This window comes from Dendronephthya gigantea, unplaced genomic scaffold (assembly GCF_004324835.1).
Source record: "Dendronephthya gigantea isolate DGI-Jeju-01 unplaced genomic scaffold, DenGig_1.0 000027F, whole genome shotgun sequence".
NCBI lineage: Eukaryota > Metazoa > Cnidaria > Anthozoa > Malacalcyonacea > Nephtheidae > Dendronephthya > Dendronephthya gigantea.
The window spans coordinates 1,177,633-1,201,207 of NW_021163037.1; the positions used below are offsets into that span (position 1 = coordinate 1,177,633).

The 23,575-nt window shown below is 36.0% G+C and overlaps 4 protein-coding genes across 4 annotated transcripts; all 4 read right to left on the reverse strand.

The window, feature by feature from the left end:
* Window positions 1-382: 382 nt before the first annotated feature.
* Window positions 383-3,312, reverse strand: LOC114523432 (BTB/POZ domain-containing protein 2-like). The gene is made up of 2 exons (XM_028544348.1): window positions 2,615-3,312; window positions 383-1,681 (listed from the first exon to the last, which is right to left on the reverse strand). The coding sequence occupies exons 1-2, from the start codon at window positions 3,258-3,260 to the stop codon at window positions 1,218-1,220; spliced, it is 1,110 nt and encodes a 369-aa protein (XP_028400149.1). The 5' UTR covers window positions 3,261-3,312; the 3' UTR covers window positions 383-1,217.
* Window positions 3,313-7,743: 4,431 nt separating this feature from the next.
* LOC114523457 (D(2) dopamine receptor A-like) lies at window positions 7,744-8,883 on the reverse strand. Its single transcript, XM_028544382.1, has one exon. It carries the CDS (start codon window positions 8,724-8,726, stop codon window positions 7,767-7,769), a length of 960 nt encoding a protein of 319 aa, XP_028400183.1. The 5' UTR covers window positions 8,727-8,883; the 3' UTR covers window positions 7,744-7,766.
* A 5,883-nt stretch (window positions 8,884-14,766) lies between these two features.
* On the reverse strand, window positions 14,767-16,850 carry LOC114523298 (BTB/POZ domain-containing protein 6-like). The gene is made up of 2 exons (XM_028544176.1): window positions 16,193-16,850; window positions 14,767-15,636 (listed from the first exon to the last, which is right to left on the reverse strand). Exons 1-2 carry the CDS (start codon window positions 16,848-16,850, stop codon window positions 15,248-15,250), a joined length of 1,047 nt encoding a protein of 348 aa, XP_028399977.1. The 3' UTR covers window positions 14,767-15,247.
* A 4,087-nt stretch (window positions 16,851-20,937) lies between these two features.
* Window positions 20,938-21,855, reverse strand: LOC114523299 (beta-2 adrenergic receptor-like). Its single transcript, XM_028544177.1, has 2 exons — window positions 21,411-21,855; window positions 20,938-21,047 (listed from the first exon to the last, which is right to left on the reverse strand). The coding sequence occupies exons 1-2, from the start codon at window positions 21,853-21,855 to the stop codon at window positions 20,938-20,940; spliced, it is 555 nt and encodes a 184-aa protein (XP_028399978.1).
* Window positions 21,856-23,575: the final 1,720 nt, after the last annotated feature.

Sequence of the window (23,575 nt, forward strand, 5' to 3'; positions counted from 1 at the left end):
AGACTATTTATTGATTTTCCCTATATGGACTGCATAATGAAGTTGCTGCAGTGTTCCTAATTTGCATTATTACGTTATTTTCAAATTTCTTCATCAATTTTTTAAGGCCCTGCGTTTATAAATTTCCTCTTCTCTTAACAAACTAGACAACGTTCTAGTCGAGCTATGTTGTGTTTTAGTGATTTTAGATTGAATTAAAATTCCAAACGTTGAAAAACAACTTCTTAGGGTGGTTCAAAACACCGATAAAATATTCTATCCGTCATCTTTTGTTTCTTTTATAAGTAGAAATCATGCTGAGGATAAATCAAGCTCCCTTTGGCTCAAATTGTCTGCTCTTCAATTCTGTCAGATAGGTGTGTAAGACTTTATTTAAAAGATCGCATGCTATGTAGCGCTGACTACAAATTGAATTGAATTAATTTAAAGCCACAAATTTTATACAGTGGAAGTAAAAAGTTAGAGTCGATCCAGTTGATAATTTAATTTAATTGACAATAAACGAAATCTGTGTTTTCTGACAATAAATGATATCTATGTTTAATTTGTATGTATGGTATTTAAATTTTACAAGAAATGCGGATTTTTCTTTTTGATGTGGGATGTCTCAGCGTTATTTATACATGTGCCGAAGGAAAAGTTGAAAACGTTTTACGAAGCAGGTTCGTATTCAATCTGGGAGACCAAGAGTTTTACTCCAGCAAAGGAAGATGGAAAGAAAATATAAAGAAAACCAGTGGACCGTCCTTAAACAATGTTGGAATAGAATTGAACCAGTAGTGCTAACAAAACTGATTCAATCTATGCCAGAAAAAGTCAAAGCTGTTTTGAAACGTAAAAGAGGTCATACAAAATATTAGAACAGTCCCACTGAGTGGGAATCAACTTTTTCTGGCATTCTGGCAAACAGTTTTGTTAGCCCCACTGGTTCAATTCTATTCCGACATTGATTAAGGACAGTAGCTCAGACAGTTCCTTTGCAGGAGTAGCTCTTGGTCTCCCATTGGAATCTAATTCACAAAACGTTGCCAACTCTTCCTTCGACAAATATCGAATACCGCAAACAAAGAACTTAGTAAAGCTCGTTTGAGACACCCTGTAGTAATTTATTCTGCCTAACACTGAAACCGCCACTGATGAATACACCCCCTCCCCCCCAACTAAGCTGTCTAGCAACGACCCTGCATTGCATGCCTGGTGCACCGATATCGATTGGGCTACCAATTTCGATACCTATAGGGGTTTTTCTCCATATTTCCCCTTACCCTCTCTTGATAGGGTGGCACCGGCCTTACCCTGTTATTAAAGCAGACTACGCTTCCTATTATACATATCAATATTGTTCCTATAACAAGCCAAAATCTAGCGCTCAAAAACCAATATCCACATGAGCCCCTACGTTTTAACAAAGTCGAATTCCATGCTAAGTCTGGGACCTCGATCCCATTCATAAATTTCACTATGGCAATAACTTCAAGATCTGTGAGCAGTTCTCCACCAACTTTTTGGATAAATTCACTCTGCTGCATTGCTAAAAACCGTATTTTATAAATTGAATCACCGAGAATCTTTCTCCTGTTTTCACGGGTTAACTGAATATCTTGTAGCCTACACTGATTGTCCACCCATCTCATTACGCCTTGGAATATCGTCATCTCGTCACTGCAGAGTGTTTCACGTGCTAACGATGGAGAAATTAACAACACATATTTATGACAGAAAATTACTCGGCGGAAGAGGTGTTATATATTAAGGCGTATTCAATCTCGTTCCCCTAGCCCGCATTCCTCTGGCGCGAAAACAAAGGCTCTGCGATAATCGAAATCAGAAATGATTCTAATTGGTAGTTCACGCCGTTTCAATTTTGAAATAACAAAAAGCCGTCACAAACCGGAAGCCAGGATTTCGTTTCTCGCCAGAGGAATCGCTCGGGGAACGAGAGTATTTTTCAGTGTTTCCACAAGGCACCTTGAAAATATCCTTGATTTAGCATTAAAATTTCCTTAAATTTCCTTGAAGCAAGATTTATTGATATCCACCTATTAATTTTTAATTGAACTAGACACAAAATACTTGATCTCGCAATAATGGTGCCCTGAAAACATGTATTAATTGTCATTTTTGCGTCTTTTTTAGATATCTCAAATATTTCTTACATTTCCTTAGATTTTCTAAAATTTCGTTAGATTTCCTTGATTCCTTTTTTTTCCTTGAAACCGATTTTTTGAGGCAAAATTTCCTCAAAAAAAGAAATTTCCTTGAAAGTGGAAAACCTGGTATTTTTGTCAAAGTCATAGCGGGCCGGCCAAGCATCATTACATTTATTAAGTATACGACAGAATTATATGCCACAAACTTCTTCAAATAAAAAACTGAATTTACTGTTTGAATGCTTAAATGCTTGGGTGTCTGTTGTTTTGGTTACATCAATAAGGAGTCAAATTTAAATGATTGTATAATTTATATCCGAATTGGTGTAAAATTTCGAAATATTGTCAATATCGTCTTCAATATTGTCTCAAATAGTACACTGAGTTGATCTTTTTTTGGAGGGGCTAAATGCATGTGTATCTCTGTATGAGTACAATCTTCACTTTGATATCATGATACCAACCTAACAATGCATCCATGGTAGCTTGGTTGATGTTCAGAAAATGATCTGACGTGAAATAATCGCTTGGGTTTCTGTCTATCAGCTGCCAGCTAGCATTTACCAACGCTTCCGCTTGTGACTCTATAAGTAATTCCAGCAACTCAAATCCTTTTTCTGCCGTGATTTTTGGCAATAAATTTTCCTGACAAGCATCAACAAAAGAAAAAACCTTATATTGCAATGCCAATCTCAGTACTTCGAAAGCTTTGTCCACATCCGTCGGACATTCATCTTTATAGACGAAAGACAACAACCCTGCAAAGGTTGCTCCGCTCATGTCTGCCAAATGTATACTTGATATATTGTTCATCGAAGATTCCGCATAACATTTTTCATAAAATACGGGGCTAACCGCTGCCAATATACATCTATGAGCGAAGAAAATTTCACCTGGCCCCTTTTCACCGTAGGTTAAATTCATATCGCTCATGATAGAATTATTGTAGAGATAACTAATTCTATCAAACACAGTAGTCTTAGTATACAGTTTCTCCGCGCGAGATTTCTTCTCGATGACTTGGCTACAAACAGAATACTCTTTCCATCTTAAGAACACTAACAACCACTGCGCCAAAATCAGATTACCGCGTGAATATAAAGAAACCATATTCACTTTAGAACCAAAAAGTTGTAAGAAACAAATGGTCAGTTCAAGGAAAAGACTAGTCCCCGCAACAAGGAGGAATTTCGTTTGAACTAATCGCCATATTTGTTTACATTTTTTTAGGCAGAGCCAATCAGAATGCCTAAATTTTAAATACTTCATGTAAAATGGTATATATTGTACTTTTTATCAAAATTTTTGCATTCTGATTGGGTTACTGAAAATGTATGCAAACTTGCTGATTGGTCTAAAACGAAATTACCCCTTGTTGTCCCCCGCTGAGAATTAGTGCATAACCAGAAATTGAGGACATTATTTATTACCATAAAAGTTCATAATGCCAGGATTTCGCAATTAAAGAATAAAGGCACGCGACGAGCTTTTTTAATTCTTTTATAATATAAGAAGAAATTATAGGGCAACAACAAAATTTATTTATTTGATGAATAATGAAATTCTCCTTACATGTTATTTAAGATGTTGCTTAGCAACAAAAACTTCAAAAGCCAGAAGCGTGCATTATGGCCTCACAATGCACGCGCGGTAGCCAATCAAATTGCTCGTTATATCATACTTATATTATAAAGTATTATATAGGGCACGAGACAAAATTTGAAGTTCAAGCAACTTCTATCTTACATATCTTTTCTTAAATTTCTTTCTTTATTTTTTAACTGTGTTATTGAAACAATAATACAATTGATACAATGAATAATCATAATAACTGCCTACGCCACTATTATCGGTTGGAATTTCTGGAAATGTTTATGTTCATCGACACAATCGTGCGAAGAGACGTTTGAACGCATCCCTGAATCTTTTATCAAAACACGCGTAAATTATCGGATTACAAACACTGTTAAAAGGAGGCAACATCAATACTGCCAAACTGTGTAATATTGCATTGTAAAAAGTGTTGAAGAGAGCTTGTCTATAACGATAAAAAAAATGTATAATAAAGAAAGGGCCCCAGCACAAGACAAAAGCATGCACCTATAACAATGGCCATCATGCGGATATTTTTAAGATCTTGGTAGAAAGAAGATGTATTATTTGTAAATTGGCTGGTTTGACCCAGTTCGCCTCTTCGCGCTCTTTTTCGTCGTCTGTTAGCAACGAGAAGTATTCTAGTGTACATTATCAGTGCTATGGCAGTTGGAACAAAAAAGGCTGTGATCGCTGAAACAGTATAGAATAGATCATTGTTATTGAAGCATCCATAAGGTAAAACATACATATCAAAACATCCATACGTGGCATACGCTGTTGAAATCATCCAAATTATGGTGATCACAATTTTTTATTTTTTCTTTGTCATGATTACGTTATACCGCAATGGCTTACTGATCTTAAGGTATCGATCACAACTTATCCACGTCAAAGTATGAATCGACGCCGACTCGGCAAATATATTGATCCACATGTAAAATCGGCAAAGATGAATCGAAGTAATACGCACTTCATATTCATACAACTGCATTGGACAAAAGAAAACTCCAATCAAAAGATCGGCGACGGCCAGACATCCAATGAAATATCGTTCACGGAGACCTCTCTCTATCCGCATCGCAGCCAGAACCATCAGGTTTCCTGCAGTAGCCAGGATGATTATGATCACAAGAAGAATTACTGTTGTGTACCAAATTGCGTTTCTCTCCCTGGTAGGCGGCGTTGACTGCGTCAAATTCGTCATTTCCTTTTCGCTGGTAGTCGCGTACGTTGAGATACATGTACAGGACCTTGGCTGCAATATCTACTTTACATGCAGTTCCAAGATATGTTGTTTTTGTGGAGTGAAGAAGATCGCCTTGAATGCAAAGACCAACAGAAATAGATGAAGATGTAGATGTAGGGTGAATGAAAATAGTAATTAAATAGAGGTACATGTACATAGTACGGTCAAGGAATAAGCAACAAAAATATGTGCAAACTTGAAAAGAGGAAAAAAGTGTATATATGCACACATTACAGTTATCTGCCTGTAGACTCCCACCTGTCCTTATATTACTTGTAAACGTTCTTTTATAAACTATCGCAAGGTTAACATACCTGGGGAAAAATAGGTATTGATAGAGAACAGTATAGTAACTGGTATTAATAATAGTAATCTTCAGACAAATTCAGACGTCTTCAGCTGATAAATGTGCTTGCCCGCGCACATAGCATTTCTGAATGAATATTGGCGTAATATTTTTTTTATTAGTTACTACAGCATTTGCATGTAATTTTAATAAACACGAAATTCATTAATGTTTTACACAATTCAAATAAGTAGGGACAAATGTCAATAGCACGATCGTAAAATGACTAAAATCAATAAGGCAAATGAGGGCACTCAATAGACTAGCTTCATTATGATGTCCATATAAGGAAAATCAACAGTGTGAAACAAATTTCAATTTAATTTAATTTAATTTTTACAGTGTTATGGGTGAATTCAATAGTTTGGGGGGGGGGGGGTTTGGACACAATATGTATTTTGAAATTTGTTTCAGACTATTGATTTTCCCTATATGGACTGCATAATGAAGTTATTTTATTGAATGCATTCATTTGCCTTATTGATGCATCTTATATTCGTGTTATTGTCATTTGTTCCTACTTATTTGGATTGTGTAAAACGTTAATGAATTTCGTGTCGATTTAAATGAAATGAAAATGCGGTGTACCGTTTTGAAACAATTGCGGGCTTTTGCGGCAGTGTTCTTAATTTGCATTATTTCGTTATTTTTAAAACTCTCCATCAATTTCTTAAAGCCCTGTGTGTATAGCATGCACTAGCGTATGACAGCGTATAGTAAATATCAGCCATAACCCAGTATACGCTAATATACGCTTGGGATGGCGGTGGCGGTGGCAGCAGCGGTAGTAGAAATAATAATAGTAGTGTGATTAAATATTTTCGCATACGAAAATATTTGGGCATCAGAATCAGCGTGTTTCGCAATTATTATGATAAACCGATGCGGCCTTTTTGCCAACACTGTATTGCAATAATATTCAAAATGACATTGTTTCTTTGCCTCTCCGTAGTCTTCACTCGTTTACTTCTGTTGAGCAACTTGAGCGGTTAACGAAGGCCAAAAGCTTTGCAGTATATTAAATACTAGTACTTATACGTGGTGTACCATATATAGCTAATTCAAAAAATGATTAAGGCAAAAACAAACTACCAAAAAGTCGAAAGTTGTTAATCCATACAGTTATTGGAACATAAAGTTTCAGCCCAGCTTAATCCTATACTAAAACTCAATCGTTAGTGTAGTATGTTTGTTCCTCGGATATACGTCATGTGCCTTATGGTGCATGCATGTCGATCAAGAATTTGTGTATAAAAAGATATCCAGACTTGTCAAAAGTATAAACGGGCCTTTAGAGTGATTGGAAACTTCGATAAGTATTGATCCGCCATCTTTATGCTACTGGTAGTAATTCATGTAGTAATGTAGTAATTCATGCTGGAAAAAAATAGCGACACCCGGCCTAACTGGATCAGATTGCGAACTTTCAAATTCTGTCTTATAAGTGAATAAGACTTTATATAAAAGATATCACATGCTAGCGATGACTACAAATTTAATTTTAAAAATTAATTTAAAGCTACAAATCATATATAAACTACACATATATACTACAATAATGATTGCAGAACTGAGTGTATTTAAAGTTGAAAGTAACGATTTAAGCTCCCAATTAAGTAGATAAGAGTCAGTACCTTTAGCCTTAGGCCTTCGGTGCGTGAGTCAACGTTTCTCTTGAGAAATAGGCCTGTTGCTGTAAGAACATTTCTGTGGTGACGTTACCACTTTTTTTCCAGGGGTATTTTCCTAATCACTTGTATCTAAATCTTGCGGGCATGCATCTTTAAATCGTAATTGAATAGAAACGTACATATATGAATATTAAGTGAGTTGCAGTAACTGTAATACCAGTATTTGGTACTTCATTGGTAGTCCACTTTGCAATTGATTCCGTATGTACACCGATTTTTTTATTGCGTTTGATTTTGCAAATTGTACTTACTTTGTGCACGATGCTCATTTAATCGTAACATTTTTGAAAAGCATATCGAATAATCTCTGTGTTTTATTGCATGAAAAGGTATCTTCAGTGCACATATCTCAATTGATTCTAAGTTCTATATTAACGTGCAGTAGCGTAGCCAGGCTAGCCAGTCTGACGATTTGTCCTGCTATGCTAATATTTTGGTGTTCATTCACTGTGAAAACAATAAATTTGTAAAGAAATGAATAATTATAAAAACTCGAAATTTACATAGCGGAGAACATCTTCAGGCTGCCTAAAGGCGGATTTCCACTTACAGCGATATCGTTCGCTAGCGAAATATTAGCATATTTTCTTTTGAATTTAAACAGCATAAATAAATTAGTGCGACTTGAGTGCTCTCAATTCAAAAGAAAATATGCAAATATTTCGCCAGCGAACGATTTCGCTGTAAGTGGAAATCCGCCTTAAGCCACTATTATCGGTTCGAATTTCTGGAAATGTTCATCGCCACAATCGTGTGAAGAGACGTTTGAACGCATCCCTGAATCTTTTATCACAACACGCGTATATTATCGGATTACAAACACTGTTAAAAGGAGGCAGAATAATTGCTGCCAAACTTTGTAATATTTCATTGTCATAGAGAGCTGGAACATGACGATAAAGTAAATATATAATAAAGAAAGGGCCCCAGCACAAGACAAAAGCACCTATAACAATGGCCATCATGCGGATATTTTTAAGATCTTGGTAGAAAGAAGATGTATTATTTGTAAATTGGCCGGTTTGTCCGAGTTCGCCTCTTCGCGCTCTTTTTCGTCGTCTGTTAGCTACGAGAAGTATTCGAGTGTACATTATCAGTGCTATGGCAGTTGGAACAAAAAAGGCTGTGATCGCTGCAACAGTATAGAATAGATCATTGTTATTGAAGCATCCATAAGGTGAAACGTACATATCAAAACTTCCATACGTGGCATACGCTGTTGAAATTATCCAAATTATGGTGATCACAATTTTCGACTTTTTCGTGGTCATGATTACGTTATACCGCAATGGCTTACTGATCTTAAGGTATCGATCACAACTTATCCACGTCAATGTATGAATCGACGCGGACTCGGCAAATATATTGATCCACATGTAAAATCGACAAAGATGAATCGAAGTAATACGCACTTCATATTCATACAACTGCAATGGACAAAAGAAAACTCCAATCAAAAGATCGGCGACGGCCAGACATCCAATGAAATATCGTTCACGGATACCTCTCTCTATCCGCATCGCAGCCAGAACCATCAGGTTTCCTGCAGTAGCCAGGATGATTATGATCACAAGAAGAATTACTGTTGTGTACCAAATTGCGTTTCTCTCCCTGGTAGGCGGCGTTGACCGCGTCAAATTCGTCATTTCGTTTCCGCTGGTAGTTGCGTTGTCATCGATGATGCTGTTTGATGACATATTCTTCTATAGAGAAACGGGGAAATATAAGTTTTACATACAGTTCCAAGATATATTGTTTTTTTCGTATAATGGATATGGAAAAGAAAAGTTAAATAAAAGGACGAGTATATAAAAACCCCCGATTGTGGAACAATGTCCTAAACGACTAGTACAGTTCATGCTATCCACAACAATAAACCCAATGTTACCATATAGTTCTGACTGATTTCAGTTGGAAAACGGAGATCCAGATCGCCTTTTGAACAACCCGCCTCAGAGTTAGAGCTCACAATAATATTATTAAGGAATATTTTGACCAACAAAGGATTCGAAAATATTAAGTATTATTATATGGCAAGTGTCACTTCCGGTAAACATGGAGCTCAGTGATTGGCTGAGAAGAATTTTCAGCGGTCCACAGCGGTGGATTCAGTACTAGTGCACTAATTTGCATTACAAAACACAGTGGTTATTTTTAGCAGTTTTCTTGTGTCATGCAAATTAGTGGATTTTTTTTAAATCATTGAGTTCTACATTTAGAATTAAAAAATTTATCGCCACTCAATCTTTTTAACTGTAGGCAACAAGCCATGCAGCTTATGATCAGGATTATTCAACGATGATGATGCAATAAATATCTGATTAGATTTATACATAAGTCATTCATTTGACTTTCAGGGTATTAAGATAACACTCGTCTAAAGCCTCCTCATGCATACGACAGGCCAGGAAGAATTATAAATTATAATAAGGAACATTATAACGGGAGATTTAATAATGAGGCGAGAATTATACTGAATCAATTATACTAAACAAACGTTGAAAAGGAAGATGATGTAAAGATAGACATGCAGGCCTTGACTGACACTTTAATGAGTTGACAGTAGTAATCATAATAAGTAAATAGAGTTATAGATGTGCATACTGTCGAGGAATACTTAAAACACTTTGTTGTTCTAAAAATAATTTAAAATTTGAAAGGCAAAAAAGTGTATAGCGACATTACAGTTGTCTATTTGATGGTTAGGGAAACATGCATTTACAGCCGTTCCAAAAAGTAAAAACTAGTGTAAAATTAAAAAACTATTTGTCACGTTTTGACTGGTTTTCGTGTCTCTTCAGCCAAGATCTTCGCACTTGTAAGCGTAGAAAACAAAAATGTAAATGTTATTTGTATTACAGGCACTTTCACAGCCTCCCACCTGTCCTTATGTTACTTGTGATAAACTTACCTTTATAAACTATTACAAAGTTAACATACCTGGGGGGAATGTATACGTATTGATAACCAGTGCCGTATCCAGCCTGACGATTTGGTTTTGCAAATTTTATGTTATCATCGTTATTCATTTCTTTAGAAATTCATTGTTTTTGCACGCATTTTCACACGTATATAGCTATATAACTAGAAATCATGAATTATTTAATTCACGAGATGATATAGGTAAAAACAAAACGAATGCTGAATGCGACTACCAAAAGGTCGAAAATTGTTGGACGAAAGTTGTCAACTGGCACTGTTATTCCAGACAGGTATTGGAACATAAAGTTTCAGCCCAGGTTCATCCTATACTATAAAAAATTCAATTGACAGTGTAGTATGTTTGTTCCTCATCCATCTAAATGGTGCTGGTCGATCAAAAATTTTCGTATAAAAACATTTCCAGACTTGCCAAGAGGAATTTGGGTTTTCATATTGTGCCATATTTTCACATAGAATTTGTGATAGAAAGCCCGTAACGTTAAAGTGTTTCAAATTACGGTCATCCGGCACCGTCTAAGGTTTTTGTCTAGATTTTAAAGTAAAAAAAATTCCTAACAGCAAAAGTCAAACTATGATCGGATGTGTCGAGATGAATTAGCCCAGATTTTACAAATTTTCTTTGAAATTCCTGTTACTAAGAGTCAAATCGATAAGGGTTGCTGACGTTCTCGTCACCCTTGAAGGTTCATTTATTAACTGGTCAAACTGATAAGCGCAGGAAAGAAATTGCATGCAGTCGCGAAGTAAAAACATCAGGAGGGGAATCGCAATTTAGATCACCCAGTAATACAAGCAATCAATCAGTAGTGATTGACGATACAAATTGTTATAATTGAACTCATTTAGAATTTCAGACGGGTTATGAATATAATTGTAGGCAAAACACCTTCCCTAGTCATCTTTGATCTATCGAAATCAATGAGAGATGAGAGTAACTCTGACCTATTGTAATAAAATATTTATGCTCGCAAAAGGCAAATCGCTCACAAAAAGTCACCGAAGGCCATGTCTTCACCTCATAACAAACTATACAACGTTCCAGTCGAAGCTATGTTGAGTTTTGCGATTTTCAATTGAAATAAAAATTCCAAACGTTGAATTAGATCAACTTCTTATATAGAGTGATTCGAAATCTCGATAAGTTTTGATCCGCCATCTTTATCCCTTTTACATGAAGAAATCATGCTGAAAAAAAATCACTACCTGTCACTGTCAATAACTATGTTACTAAAGTCACTATCAGTAGCTAGGGGGCCAAATAACAAGCCCCTATATATACTGGCTCAGATTGTCAACTTTTAAATTCTGTCATATAAGTGAGTAAGACTTTATATAAAAGTCACAAGCCATTATATAAAAATCACAAGCCAGCGCTGCATGATTACAGATTTAATTAAATTAAGTTAAAGCTACAAATTATATATATAAACTACACATATATTCTACAATAATGATTGCAGAACGTATATTTAAAGTTGCAAGTAACGATTCCAAATCCCAATTAAGTAATTGTCAGTACATTTAGCCTTAGGCCTTAGGTGCGTGAGCCAAATTTTCCCTTTAGGCTCACAGATTTTGCAAAATACTTGTGAGAAAAAGGCCTGTAACTGCATGTAACTGTGTAAGAACATTTTTGTCGTAATTCCTTTATGATGACGTTATCACTTCTTTACCAGGAGCATCTTGCATCTTTAAATCTTGCATCTCTTGCATCTTTATTTACCATACAAAAAACATGTACAAAAGGAGGGCACAACAGTCACCCCCAATTACTCTTCCCCCCAACTACAAATTTAATGGAATTAAAAACTAATTTAAAGCTACAAATGATCTATAAACTACAAATTATATATAAAATACAAGTTATATATAAAAGACAAATTATATGTAAAATACAAATTATATATAAAGTTACAATATAACCAGGAAGCAGCGTGGAAGCTAGGGTCTGCAAGAAAACTTTACATCAAATGTGATATATATAACAACTGCCTTAAATGGACACGAAAGACGTTTCGACCTAATTAAGGGCCTTCGTCAGGGGAGACCATATATGTTATTTTTATTTTATCAGTCAATATATAGCGTAGCCAGTCTGACGATTTGTTCCGGTATGCTAATATTTTGGTGTTCATTGACTGCGAAAACAATAAATTTCTAAAGAAATGAATAATTATAATAAGTTAAAATTTACATAGCGGGACAAAATCGTTAAACTGGCTACGCCACTATTATCGGTTCGAATTCCTGGAAATGTTTATGTTCATCGACACAATCGTTTGAAGAGACATTTGAACGCCTCCCTGAATCTTTTATCAAAACACGCGTATATTATGGGATTACAAACGCTGTTAAAAGGAGGCAGAATCAATGCTAACAAACTGTGTGATATTTCAGTGTAAAAATTTTTAATGAGAGCTGGATTATGACGATTAAAGAAGTTCATAATAAAGAAAGGGCCCCAGCACAAGACAAAAGCACCTATAACAATGGCCATCATGCGGATATTTTTGAGGTCTTGGTAGAAAGAAGATGGATAATGTGTAAATTGGCTGGTTTGACCCAGTTCGCCTCTTCGCGCTCTTTTTCGTCGTCTGTTAGCAACGAGAAGTATTCGAGTGTACATCATCAGTGCTATGGCAGTTGGAATAAAAAAGACTGTGACTGTTGAAACTGTATAGAATAGATCATTATCATTGAAGCATCCATGATGTGTAACATGGATATCAAAACTCCCCCCATACGTGGCATACGCTGTGGAAGTTATCCAAATTATGGTGATCACAATTTTGGATCTTTTCGTGGTCATTATTGCATTATACCGTAATGGCTTACTGATCTTAAGGTATCGATCATAACTTATCCACGTCAAAGTATGAATCGACGCCGACGCGACAAATACATTGATCCAAATGTAAAATCGACAAAGATGAATCGAAGTAAGACCCACTTCATATTCATACAGCTGCAATGGACAAAAGAATACTCCAAGCAAAAGATCGGCGACGGCCAGACATCCAATGAAATATCGTCCACGGAGACTTCTCTCCATCCGCATTGCAGCCATAACCATCAGGTTTCCTGCAGTAGCCAGGATGATTATGATCACAAGAAGAATTACTGTTGTGTACCAAATTTCGTTTCTCTCCCTGGTAGGCGGCGATGACCGCGTCAAATTCGTCATTTCGTTTCCGTTGGTAGTTGCGTTGTCATCGATGATGCTGTTTGATGACATATTCTTCTATAGAGAAACAGGGAAATATAAGTTTTAGAGTTCACAATAATATTATTAAAAGAGAGTCATTATTTTATGAATATTTTAAAGTTTCACAGTCTAGCCTTGTTATATCAGACATCGCGGTCAATTCAATAGACTTTCCTTTTTTAGCTTTCAAGCGCGCAATGCGTGACGGTTGTTGATTATCCGGGTCACTTTGAGTTGTGATTTCGCCATGGTCAGGAGCGATTTAGTTTAACAAAGAAGCAAAAGGATCGACTATGTTTTCTTACAAACAAAATCGCTTCTAAGCAGAGCGATATTGCAACTCAAAGTTGCTTAATGATCAACTTCCGTCACGCATCGTGCGCTTGAAAGCTAAAAGGGAAAAGGTCTATTGAAACAGTTTTTACTCATATGCATGTAAACCATGCAGTGTAACTAACTGCAAAAAATATCCCAGGAATACTGAATTGAAAGTATAGGACAACTGTCCTTCCTGTAAAAGGCCAATCAAAAGTTTAAGGAATATTTTGACCCACAAAGGATTCGAAAGTATTAAGTATTAAACATTATCTTAAGCGAATCTAGCGACTAAAAACGAAGCAGACAGCGAATTACATTATCTTATTATCATATAAAAAGTTTGCGTTCAGATTTAAGTAGTGAAAAATACTAAATTATAATGCGAAATGACAAAATTACGAATTATCAGTAGACTACACTGACATTGTTGAAACCCCTCCTTGCTTAATAAGGCGAGAGTTATTTGAATATCAATTATACTAAACAAACGTTCAAAAGGAAGATGATGTAATGATAGACAGGCCTTGACTGACATTTTAATGAGTTTACATAAGTAATTATATATAGTAAATAGAGGTAGATGTGCATACGAGGAATAATTAAAACAATTTGTTGTTCAAAAATAATTTCAGACATGAGAGGCTAAAAAAGTGTATAGAGGCATTACAGTTGTCTATTTGATGGGTCAGGGAAACATGCATTTACATGCAGCAGTCAAAAAAGTCAAAATTAGTTTAAAGAAACGATGTACGGATAATTATATAAAGGTTGCACGTTTTACTGGTTTTTGCATGCCATATAGCAAAACTTGGCAAACGGTAGCCTGACAACATAAGCAACTACAGCGTGCATTCATCATTGATTTCCATTACAGGAAAATGTCTGCCCAGTATAGTTCGAACGTAAGGCGTAGAAAACAAACAGTTTAAATGTTAATATTTGTCTCACAGCCACCTTCACAGCCACCCACCTGTTACTTGTAAGCTAGCTTTCCTTTATAAACTGACGTACTATTGCAAGGTTAACATACCTGGAGGAAATATAGGTATTGACAGAGATCAGTATAGTAACTGATAGTAACACTAGTAATCTTCAGAAAAATTCAGACGTCTTCTGCCTACAAATGTGTTAATTGTCCGCGCACGTATAGTATTTCTGAGTGAATATTGGCGTAAGTTTATTCATTATTTATTTGCATGTCGTTTAAATAAACACGAAAATCATTAATGTTTTACAAATTCAAATGACTACAGATAAATTTCAATAGCACGAATGTAACAGCAATAAGGGAAACGGAGTGTGGAATTACTTCATTATGCATTACGAAATATTACATTGTTATGGGTGATTTCAATAGTTTTTGAAGGGTTTGCATGGGGAACCCTGCATGTATTTTGAAATTTGTTTCATACTGTTGATTTTCCCTATATATGTATTACTGCACAATGTTACACCTAATTTGCATAATTTCGCAAACACTAAAAACCTTCGATGTGATATTTGAGAGTACAGACCTCACGTTCGGTCGATGATCAATTAGTCATACGCCAGTATACGCTAACATACGCTAGCAGTGTTACGTTATTCTCGACAGTACTGTAAATTATTATGTCAGATTAAAGTTTATTTTTTGATAATTATGTCACATTAAACACGCAATTTCTGGATAAAATAACAAAAGAGTTCAAGTTTTATAATGACAAGTATAGCCTATAACTTCTATAATAAATATACTTAGTATCTTCGACGTTATCATCTGTTATTTAGGCAGACTACACCGCCTATTATAGATACCAATAGTGTTCCTATAGCAAGCCAAAGACGGGCGCTCAAAAACCAATATCCACACGAACCTTGACGTTTTAATAAGGTCGAATCCCATCCTAAGTCTGGAGCCTCGATCCCATTCATAAGTTTCACGATGGCAATGATTTCAACATCTGTGAGCAGTTCTCCACTAGCATTTTGGATAAATTCGCTCTGCTGGATTACCAGAAACCGTATTTTATAGATCGAATCTCCCAAAATTTTCCTTTTGTTTTCACGGGTTAGCTGCACGTCTTGTAACCGACACTGATTGTCCACCCATCTCATTACGGCTTTGAATATTGTCATCTCATCTGTGCAGAGTGTTTCACGTGCTAACATTGAAAAACGTATGTATATTTTAACGCAGAAAAATAATTCTCTTTGTTGAAGGATGAATGTTACATGCAGTGGGGATATAGCGGCAACTCACAAAACCTTTCGGGATTAACTTGCAACTGCATCGCTTAAACTGAGAGTGTCAAATGCAAGGAGTATATAACAATGCAAAAAAGGTTTAACCCAAAAAAGAAAATATGATTACATATCGATTTCCTTAAACAACGCGGAAATCAGACTGAAAAAGAAATCTTGGTAGCAACTGCAAACGAAACTGTAAGTATAGTTTCATTTACATCTCATCCATCCAACCAAATGCTTACCCTAAATGTCGAAAGCGTTGTCAAAAAGGTTGTCCATGTCAATATATATGCAAATATATAAATATCATTTAAGAAATTTTCAAAACACATTTCCAACGATTTCCCATTAAATTAACGTATGCAGTACAATCATGTGACAATACTTTACGTATTTATATTATTATTTCCAGATGACAACCTTCAGTATGACAACGACAGCAGTATGAGGCTATATTAATTATACACAAACCTAACAGCGCATCCAAAGTAACTTTGCTGATGAATAGAAAATGATCTGACTTGAAATAATCGCTAGGGTTTCTGTCTATAAACTCCCAGCCGGCATTTGCTAATGCTTCCGTTTCTGACTTTATCAGCAATTCCAGCAACTCAAATCCCTTTTCTGGCGTGATTTTACGATAAAGCAAATTATCTCTGCAAGCATCGGCAAATGAGGAAATTCTATATTTCATTGCTGATCTTAGTACTTCGAAAGCTTCGTCCACATCCGTCGGACATTCATCTTTACAGACGAAAGACAACAATCCTGCAAAGGTTACTCCGCTCATGTCTGCCAAATGTATACTTGATATATTGTTCATGGAAGATTCCGTATAACATTTTTCATAAAAGACGGGGCTAACCGCTGCCAATATACATCTATGAGCGAAGAAAATTTCACCTGGCCCTTTGTCACCGTAGGTTAAGTTCATATCGCTCATGATAGAATTATTGTAGAGATAACCAATTCTATCAAACACAGTAGTCTTAGTATACAGTTTCTCCGCACGAGATTTCTTCTCGATGACTTGGCTACAAACAGAATATTCGTTCGATCTGAAGAAGACTAAAAAACACGCCAAAATCAGATTATCGCGTAAAAACAAATCTAAATATCTCGTCGCCATATTTACTTCAGGTCTAACAATTCTAGGTCTAGGAAAACAAATAGCCAGTTCAAGGAAAGGACAGATCATTGTGCTGTCTAGCCTGCGTCGCAGACCCATGCCCGAAATAGAAAGGCGGGGAAAAAGAGGGCTGCGTATCAGAGCCAAATTTCGTGTACTGTAATTTATGCAAAATGTGACGTAAATTGAAATTAGTAATTAATTTTCGCATTTTATGCACGAAACATTTATGATCAAATTTCACAATTCACATGTTCTTCGATCTTCCTTTGAGTCTGCAACAAAAACCTTATCGTCTTTTTGATCTTCATTAACAATTTGCAATGTAAATGCCAATGTCGAGTACTCACGAATGTATCCTTTGTAAGGAGATTATCGGGAGAGCGAAGGACAAATACCTAGTTCAAGGACGGAGCAAAGAAGACTTTGTGTTTGAGCTTAACAGCTTGCCATTTGTTGTTGACTCCCACGAAAAATATTTTTATTATTCCGCTCTAAACCAATCAAAGCTTTGTTGATCGTGAGTAACCAATCAGGCTTCGTAATTAAATATGTAGCCAATCACACAGCGTCCCCCAGATTCTGGGGATAAATAATTATAGAACACGGAATTTGGCGCTGTTACATAGACGGTATTTCCGCCATATTCCGTCTATGCCAGACTCGTCCCCAGTCGCTTTATCATATCCACTGCTTTCTGAGCTGTAGCTCTAGTTAGTTATATAGCTCAGGTATATAACTACTAGTTAGTTATATAGTTCAGGTATATATTGTGCCGTGGGTGCGAAGAGCTCAGTGGGTTGTGCCGCATCTTCCTTTGCCACTGACCGTTATATATATATATATATATATATATATATATATATATATATAATTATATATATATATATATATATATAACTATAAATTCGTGCATCTGCTGGTTTTAAAATAACGACTGGGAACGAGTCTGCGTCTATGCGTAGACTATGTGTTGTCACCCGCTGGTAATTTTCGAGTGCTATTGTGTGTAACTAATAGTAATATAGCAAGCATAATGTTTGCACTTTGCATGCATGTTAAGATAGATCAGCCTTAATTTAGCTGTTGAAAACGTGAGGCACCCGTTCTGCGTGAAGGACAAGGTGAGCAAATACGTGTTCAATCCTATTTTCAAAAACGAGAGCATATAATTATAAGACCTCGTAACGGCGACTATTTTTAATTTGAGGGGTTTTTTGTTGGTCCGTACATTTTTAAAGATTGCTTTACATATATTACAGCTAATTGTTTACAGCTATATTAAAAATTGAGAGTCCCCCAAAATAGCGGATAATCGCCATCGGCATCGTTAGAAAGGCTAATTTAAAAAGACTGTAAAATAGAAATAACATCATTTTACTGTATAACATTATTAAAATTATTCTAAACATCGCTAAGGCCAAAAAGACAGCTTTAACTTAATTTTCCATCAAGCCGAGGACAATAACGAGCGGTCGAGGTTCAACAAAACACACTGCTCTCCCGAGGTGTCAGAAATTTGAAATAAGTTATTTGTTATTATACATTTTCAAAAATTAAAATAACCCAGAGGCCAAAGAAAAGCCAATTCCTAGACATTACCTGTATAGATTAGAATATGAAATAATATAACTTCAAAAATAGTAGAAAAGTTCTTTATTCCTAAAAATATACATGTTCGCCACTTTCCTGTGATATCCCGGATCGCGTTGCTAGAGAAAGCATAGCAACGGGCATGGAATTTCATAATTTGCCCTAGGAAAGTGAAATCTCATAATTTGCCCGCTCGCGTTGATGCCACGTAATCATGGAGATTTGAAGCCCTCCACGCGTGGACCTCTTGTCCATGCAATAGGAAAGCAGGAAAGATAAATTTGAGAGTAGGCATATACCTATATAATTGATTTTTGTTCATCGCATTGGAGAAAGTTTCAAAATTTCCGTTGTTTTTTGTTGGAAAATTTGTTAAAGCTGTCTTTTTGTTGAAATTTTCTGAAATGAAATTTCTCTCCAAAAATTTTATAACGAACTTAATCCACGCGAGAGACGATACAGGTTGCGTAGGTGAGGAAGCACCTGCATGCAAAAATGATATTTGTATTGTAAGCGGTTCCTGATAACCCCCTATGGAGATATGGAAAAGATTATGACATGTTTGTATGGCGGCTTAGACAGTGATTGACGATATACAAATTGTCATCATTAAACTTCAAACGGGTTATAAAAATAATTGTAGGCACAAAAACCTTCCCTATAATCCTCTTTGATCTATCGAAATAAAAAATTATAGCAACCCTTACCCAACCCAACATTTCAGATCAAACTCTATGCCTCATGAGGAACAATATAGTTGAAGGTTTTTAGCTACCACGTGAGGAAACACCTGCCGAAAACTTATATCGTTCATGTAAATGACTATTGTTAACCCCCAAAAACTTTATATCGTACGCCGGTAGAGAGGGAAAAATAGCAACTGAGACCATAGGCGGCCCAAAATTGGGCGATATTTTTTCGCGCGAAAATTTTTTCGGCAATTTGTCAATGTAATGTATAATATAGACAAATTACCGAAAAATTTTTCGCGCAATTTTGGGCCGCCTATGCTGAGACTACTCCGGCATTCTGTGATCAAATATTTACGCATTGTGACATATGAAGTCACCGACAGGTTAATATAGAATATTTAATGTAGCTGAAATGAGTATGGGGCGAATAAAAGTCAATTAACATGGTGCGAAAAACTATATAAAAACGTTACTTTATACTTAGGGCCTGTTTACTTGGAGCGAGCATCACAACGATGGCTCAACCTGATTAGTCTTTCATTATATGCATTTTTCACCTTGCAGAGCTGGGATAACTCGCTTAACCGCTCCATGTAAACAGGCCCTTAAAGTGATATAAGGCCGTTATTCTGCGCATGTCTTCTTCTCATAACAAACTAGACAACGTTCTAGTCAAGCTATGTTGTGTTTTCATGATTTTATATCAAATTAAAATTTCAAGCGTTGAAAAGCAACTTCTTAAGGTGATTCGAGACCTCGATGAAATTTTGATCCGCCATCTTTGTTCCTTTTTTAAGTAGAAATCACTCAGAGGATAAATACGCTCCCGATGGCCCAAATTATCAAATTTATAATTCTGTCACATACGTGGGTAAGACTTTATTTAAAATATCACATGCCATATAACGCTGACTAAAAATTAAATTGAATTAAATTAGACTAATTAGACTAACTGAGCTACAAATTATATATAAACTACCCATACAGTATATTCTACATTAATGATTACAATTTGCAACTAACGATTCAAACTTCCAATCATGTAAGTGTCAGTTTCGTCTAGCAGGAACATCATTCAGACGGCACGAACTCGTAGGAATCAAGATAGCAGCGTCGTATCTTCTTCAAATATGGAGCAACTGCCTATATATTATTAAACATAAAATATCTCCACGTTTCGATCGATTGATTCGTATCCATCAAACTGAGACGTTCCAAATTACATACTTTCCAAAGTTACATATAATTCTGACCACTTAATTCTGACCGGTATTTGGTATTTCAATGGTGACTTTGATTCAGCATTCTTGGGTTTCATGTGACGTCATAATTCCAGTGGGGTCAACTTGAAAACGAGACACAGTAATCAGAGTGACTTAATTGCTCACTGTTTGTGCCGGGTTTGCGCTTAGTGGAATATATGTGCAATTTCGTATCATTTGCTCACTCCTGTGCAGCACAAGCTCCCAGACAATACACCTTTTCAGCTTTTACGCAAATTAACCCATTTCAAATCACATGGTCTGAAATGGTTAAGTTTTTTTGGCTATTCCATGGACACAACATCTCATATGTGGTTTAATTTGCATACAAGCTGAAAAGGTCTGTTGAGGCTGACCGGCACTCAAGTCACTATGAAAACACTAAGTGAAACCCACCAATTTTTGGTTGCGTTCGAAACAGTATATCGAGCAACGAGAATCTCTGTGTTTTATTGCATGAAAAAGTATATCTTCAGGGAGCATATCTCGATTAATTTTAAGCTCTCTATTATTGGTTTGGATTTCTGGAAATGTTTATGTTCATCGACACAATCGTGTGAAGAGACGTTTGAACGCCTCCCTGAATCTTTTATCAAAACACGCGTAAATTATCGGATTACAAACACTGTTAAATGGAGGCAGAATAATTGCTGCCAAATTGTGTGATATTTCATTGTAAAAAATGCTAAAGAGAGCTCGATTGTGAAGATGAAAGAAATTCAGAATAAAGAAAGGGCCCCAGCACAAGACAAAAGCGCCTATAACAATGGCCATCATACGGATATTTTTGAGGTCTTGGTAGAAAGAAGATGGATGATTTCTAAATTGGCTGGTTCGACCCAGTTCGCCTCTTCGCGCTCTTTTTCGTCGTCTGTTAGCAACGAGCAGTATTCGAGTGTACATCATGAGTACTATGGCAGTTGGAACAAAAAAGACCGTGACTGTTGAAACAATATAAAATAGTTCATTATCATTCAAACATCCACGATGTCTAACATGGCCACCAAAACTACCATATGTGGCATACGCTGTTGAAATTATCCAAATTATGGTGATCACAATTTTTGATTTTTTCTTTGTCATTATTACGTTATACCGCAATGGCTTACTGATCTTAAGGTATCGATCACAACTTATCCACGTCAATGTATGAATCGACGCGGACTCGGCAAATATATTGATCCACATGTAAAATCGACAAAGATGAATCGAAGTAATACCCACTTCATATTCATACAACTGCAATGGACAAAAGAAAACTCCAATCAAAAGATCGGCGACGGCCAGACATCCAATGAAATATCGTTCACGGAGACCTCTCTCTATCCGCATCACAGCCAGAACCATCAGGTTTCCTGCAGTAGCCAGGATGATTATGATCACAAGAAGAATTACTGTTGTGTACCAAATTGCGTTTCTCTCCCTGGTAGGCGGCGATGACCGCGTCAAATTCGTCATTTCGTTTCGGCTGATAGTCGCGTTCCCATAAATGATGCTGTTTGATGACATATTCTTGTATAAAGAAACAGGAAAATATAAGTTTTACATGAAGTTCCAAGATATATTTTTTTTGTCGTATAATGGATATGGTAAAAAAGTTAAATAAAAGGAAGAGTATATAAAATCCCCAGGATTGTGGAACAATGTCCTTAACAACTAGTACAGTTCATGCTATCCGCAACAATAAACCCAATGTTACCATATAGTTCAGACTTCAGACTCATTTGGAAAGCGGAAATCCAGATCGCCTTTTGAAAAACCTGCCTCAGAGTTAGAGCTCACAATAATATTATTAATAAGGACTATTTTGACCTACAATGGATTCGGTATTATTATATGAAAAGTGCCACTTCCGGTGAAATGGAGCTCAGTGATTGGCTCTGAGAAGAATTTTCACCGGTCCACTGGGGTGGATCCAGCACTAGTGCACTAATTTGCATTACAAAACAAAGTGGTTATTTTTAGCAGTTTTCTTGTGTCATGCAAATTAGTGGATTTTTTTTAAATCTTTGAGTTCTACAGTTAGAATTAAAAAAATTATCGCCACTCAGTCTTGTTAACTGTAGGCAACAAGCCATGCAGCTTATGATCAGGATTATTCAACGATGATGATGCAATAAATATCTGATTAGATTTATACATAAGTCATTCATTCGACTTTCAGGGTATTAAGATAACACTCGTCTAAAGCCTCCTCATGCATACGACAGGCCAGGAAGAATTATAAATTATAATAAGGAACATTATAAGGGGAGATTTAATAATGAGGCGAGAATTATACAACGTTAATTATACTAAACAAACGTTCAAAAGGAAGATGATGTAAAGATAGACAGGCCTTGACTGACACTTTAATGAGTTGACAGTAGTAATCATAATAAGTAAATAGAGTTAGATGTGCATACTGTCGAGGAATACTTAAAACACTTTGTTTTTCAAAAATAATTTCAAATTTGAAAGGCAAAAAAAGTGTATAGAGACATTACAGTTGTCTATTTGATGGGTTAGGGAAACATGCATTTACAGCAGTTCCATAAAGTAAAAACTAGTGTAAAAAACTATTTGTCACGTTTTGACTGGTTTTCGTGTCTGTTCAGCCAAGTTCTTCGCACACGTAAGCGTAGAAAACAAAAATGTAAATGTTATTTGTATCACATGCACATTCACAGCCTCCCACCTGTCGTTATGTTACATGTATAAACTTTCTTTTATAAACTATTGCAAAGTTAACATACCTGGGGGAAATGTAGGTATTGATAGGCAGTGGCAGTGGCGTATCCAGCCTGACGATTTAGTCATGCTTTGCAAATTTTATGTTATCATTATTCATTTCTTTAAAAATTCATTGTTTTTACCCGCAGCATTAGCATAGGCTATAGCATGAGTAAATTGTCGGGCTGACTACGCCACTCTTGATAGCTCTAGAACATGCAATACAGGGTGTCTCAAAAAAAACGCAACACTTAAATATGCAAGAATATTAATATTGTTCGCGGGTTTGCGCCATAGTTCAGCTAAAATGACTTTTGGCATTTTAAATGAAGGATTAAGATTTTCAATTCCCAGATGTGCTTATCTAGAGCTGTATTAATGTTTTTGCATATTTAAGTGTTTGCGTTTTTTTTGAGACACCCTGTATAGTAACTGGTATATTAATAATAGTAATCTTCAGAAAAAT

Bases quoted from the DNA above. Each gene is read 5' to 3' on its own strand.
- LOC114523432 (XM_028544348.1), bottom strand. From the start codon at position 3,260: ATGGTTTCTTTATATTCACGCGGTAATCTGATTTTGGCGCAGTGGTTG. The intron at 1,682-2,614 runs GTTGGTATCATG...CTCCATCGTTAG, and splicing joins TACCATGGATGCATTGTTAG to CACGTGAAACACTCTGCAGT.
- LOC114523457 (XM_028544382.1), bottom strand. From the start codon at position 8,726: ATGTCATCAAACAGCATCATCGATGACAACGCAACTACCAGCGGAAAC.
- LOC114523298 (XM_028544176.1), bottom strand. From the start codon at position 16,850: ATGGCGACGAGATATTTAGATTTGTTTTTACGCGATAATCTGATTTTG. The intron at 15,637-16,192 runs GTTTGTGTATAA...TTTCAATGTTAG, and splicing joins TACTTTGGATGCGCTGTTAG to CACGTGAAACACTCTGCACA.
- LOC114523299 (XM_028544177.1), bottom strand. From the start codon at position 21,855: ATGACGAATTTGACGCGGTCATCGCCGCCTACCAGGGAGAGAAACGCA. The intron at 21,048-21,410 runs GTAGTTTTGGTG...ACAATTTGGCAG, and splicing joins AACAGCGTATGCCACATATG to CAATTATTCTGCCTCCATTT.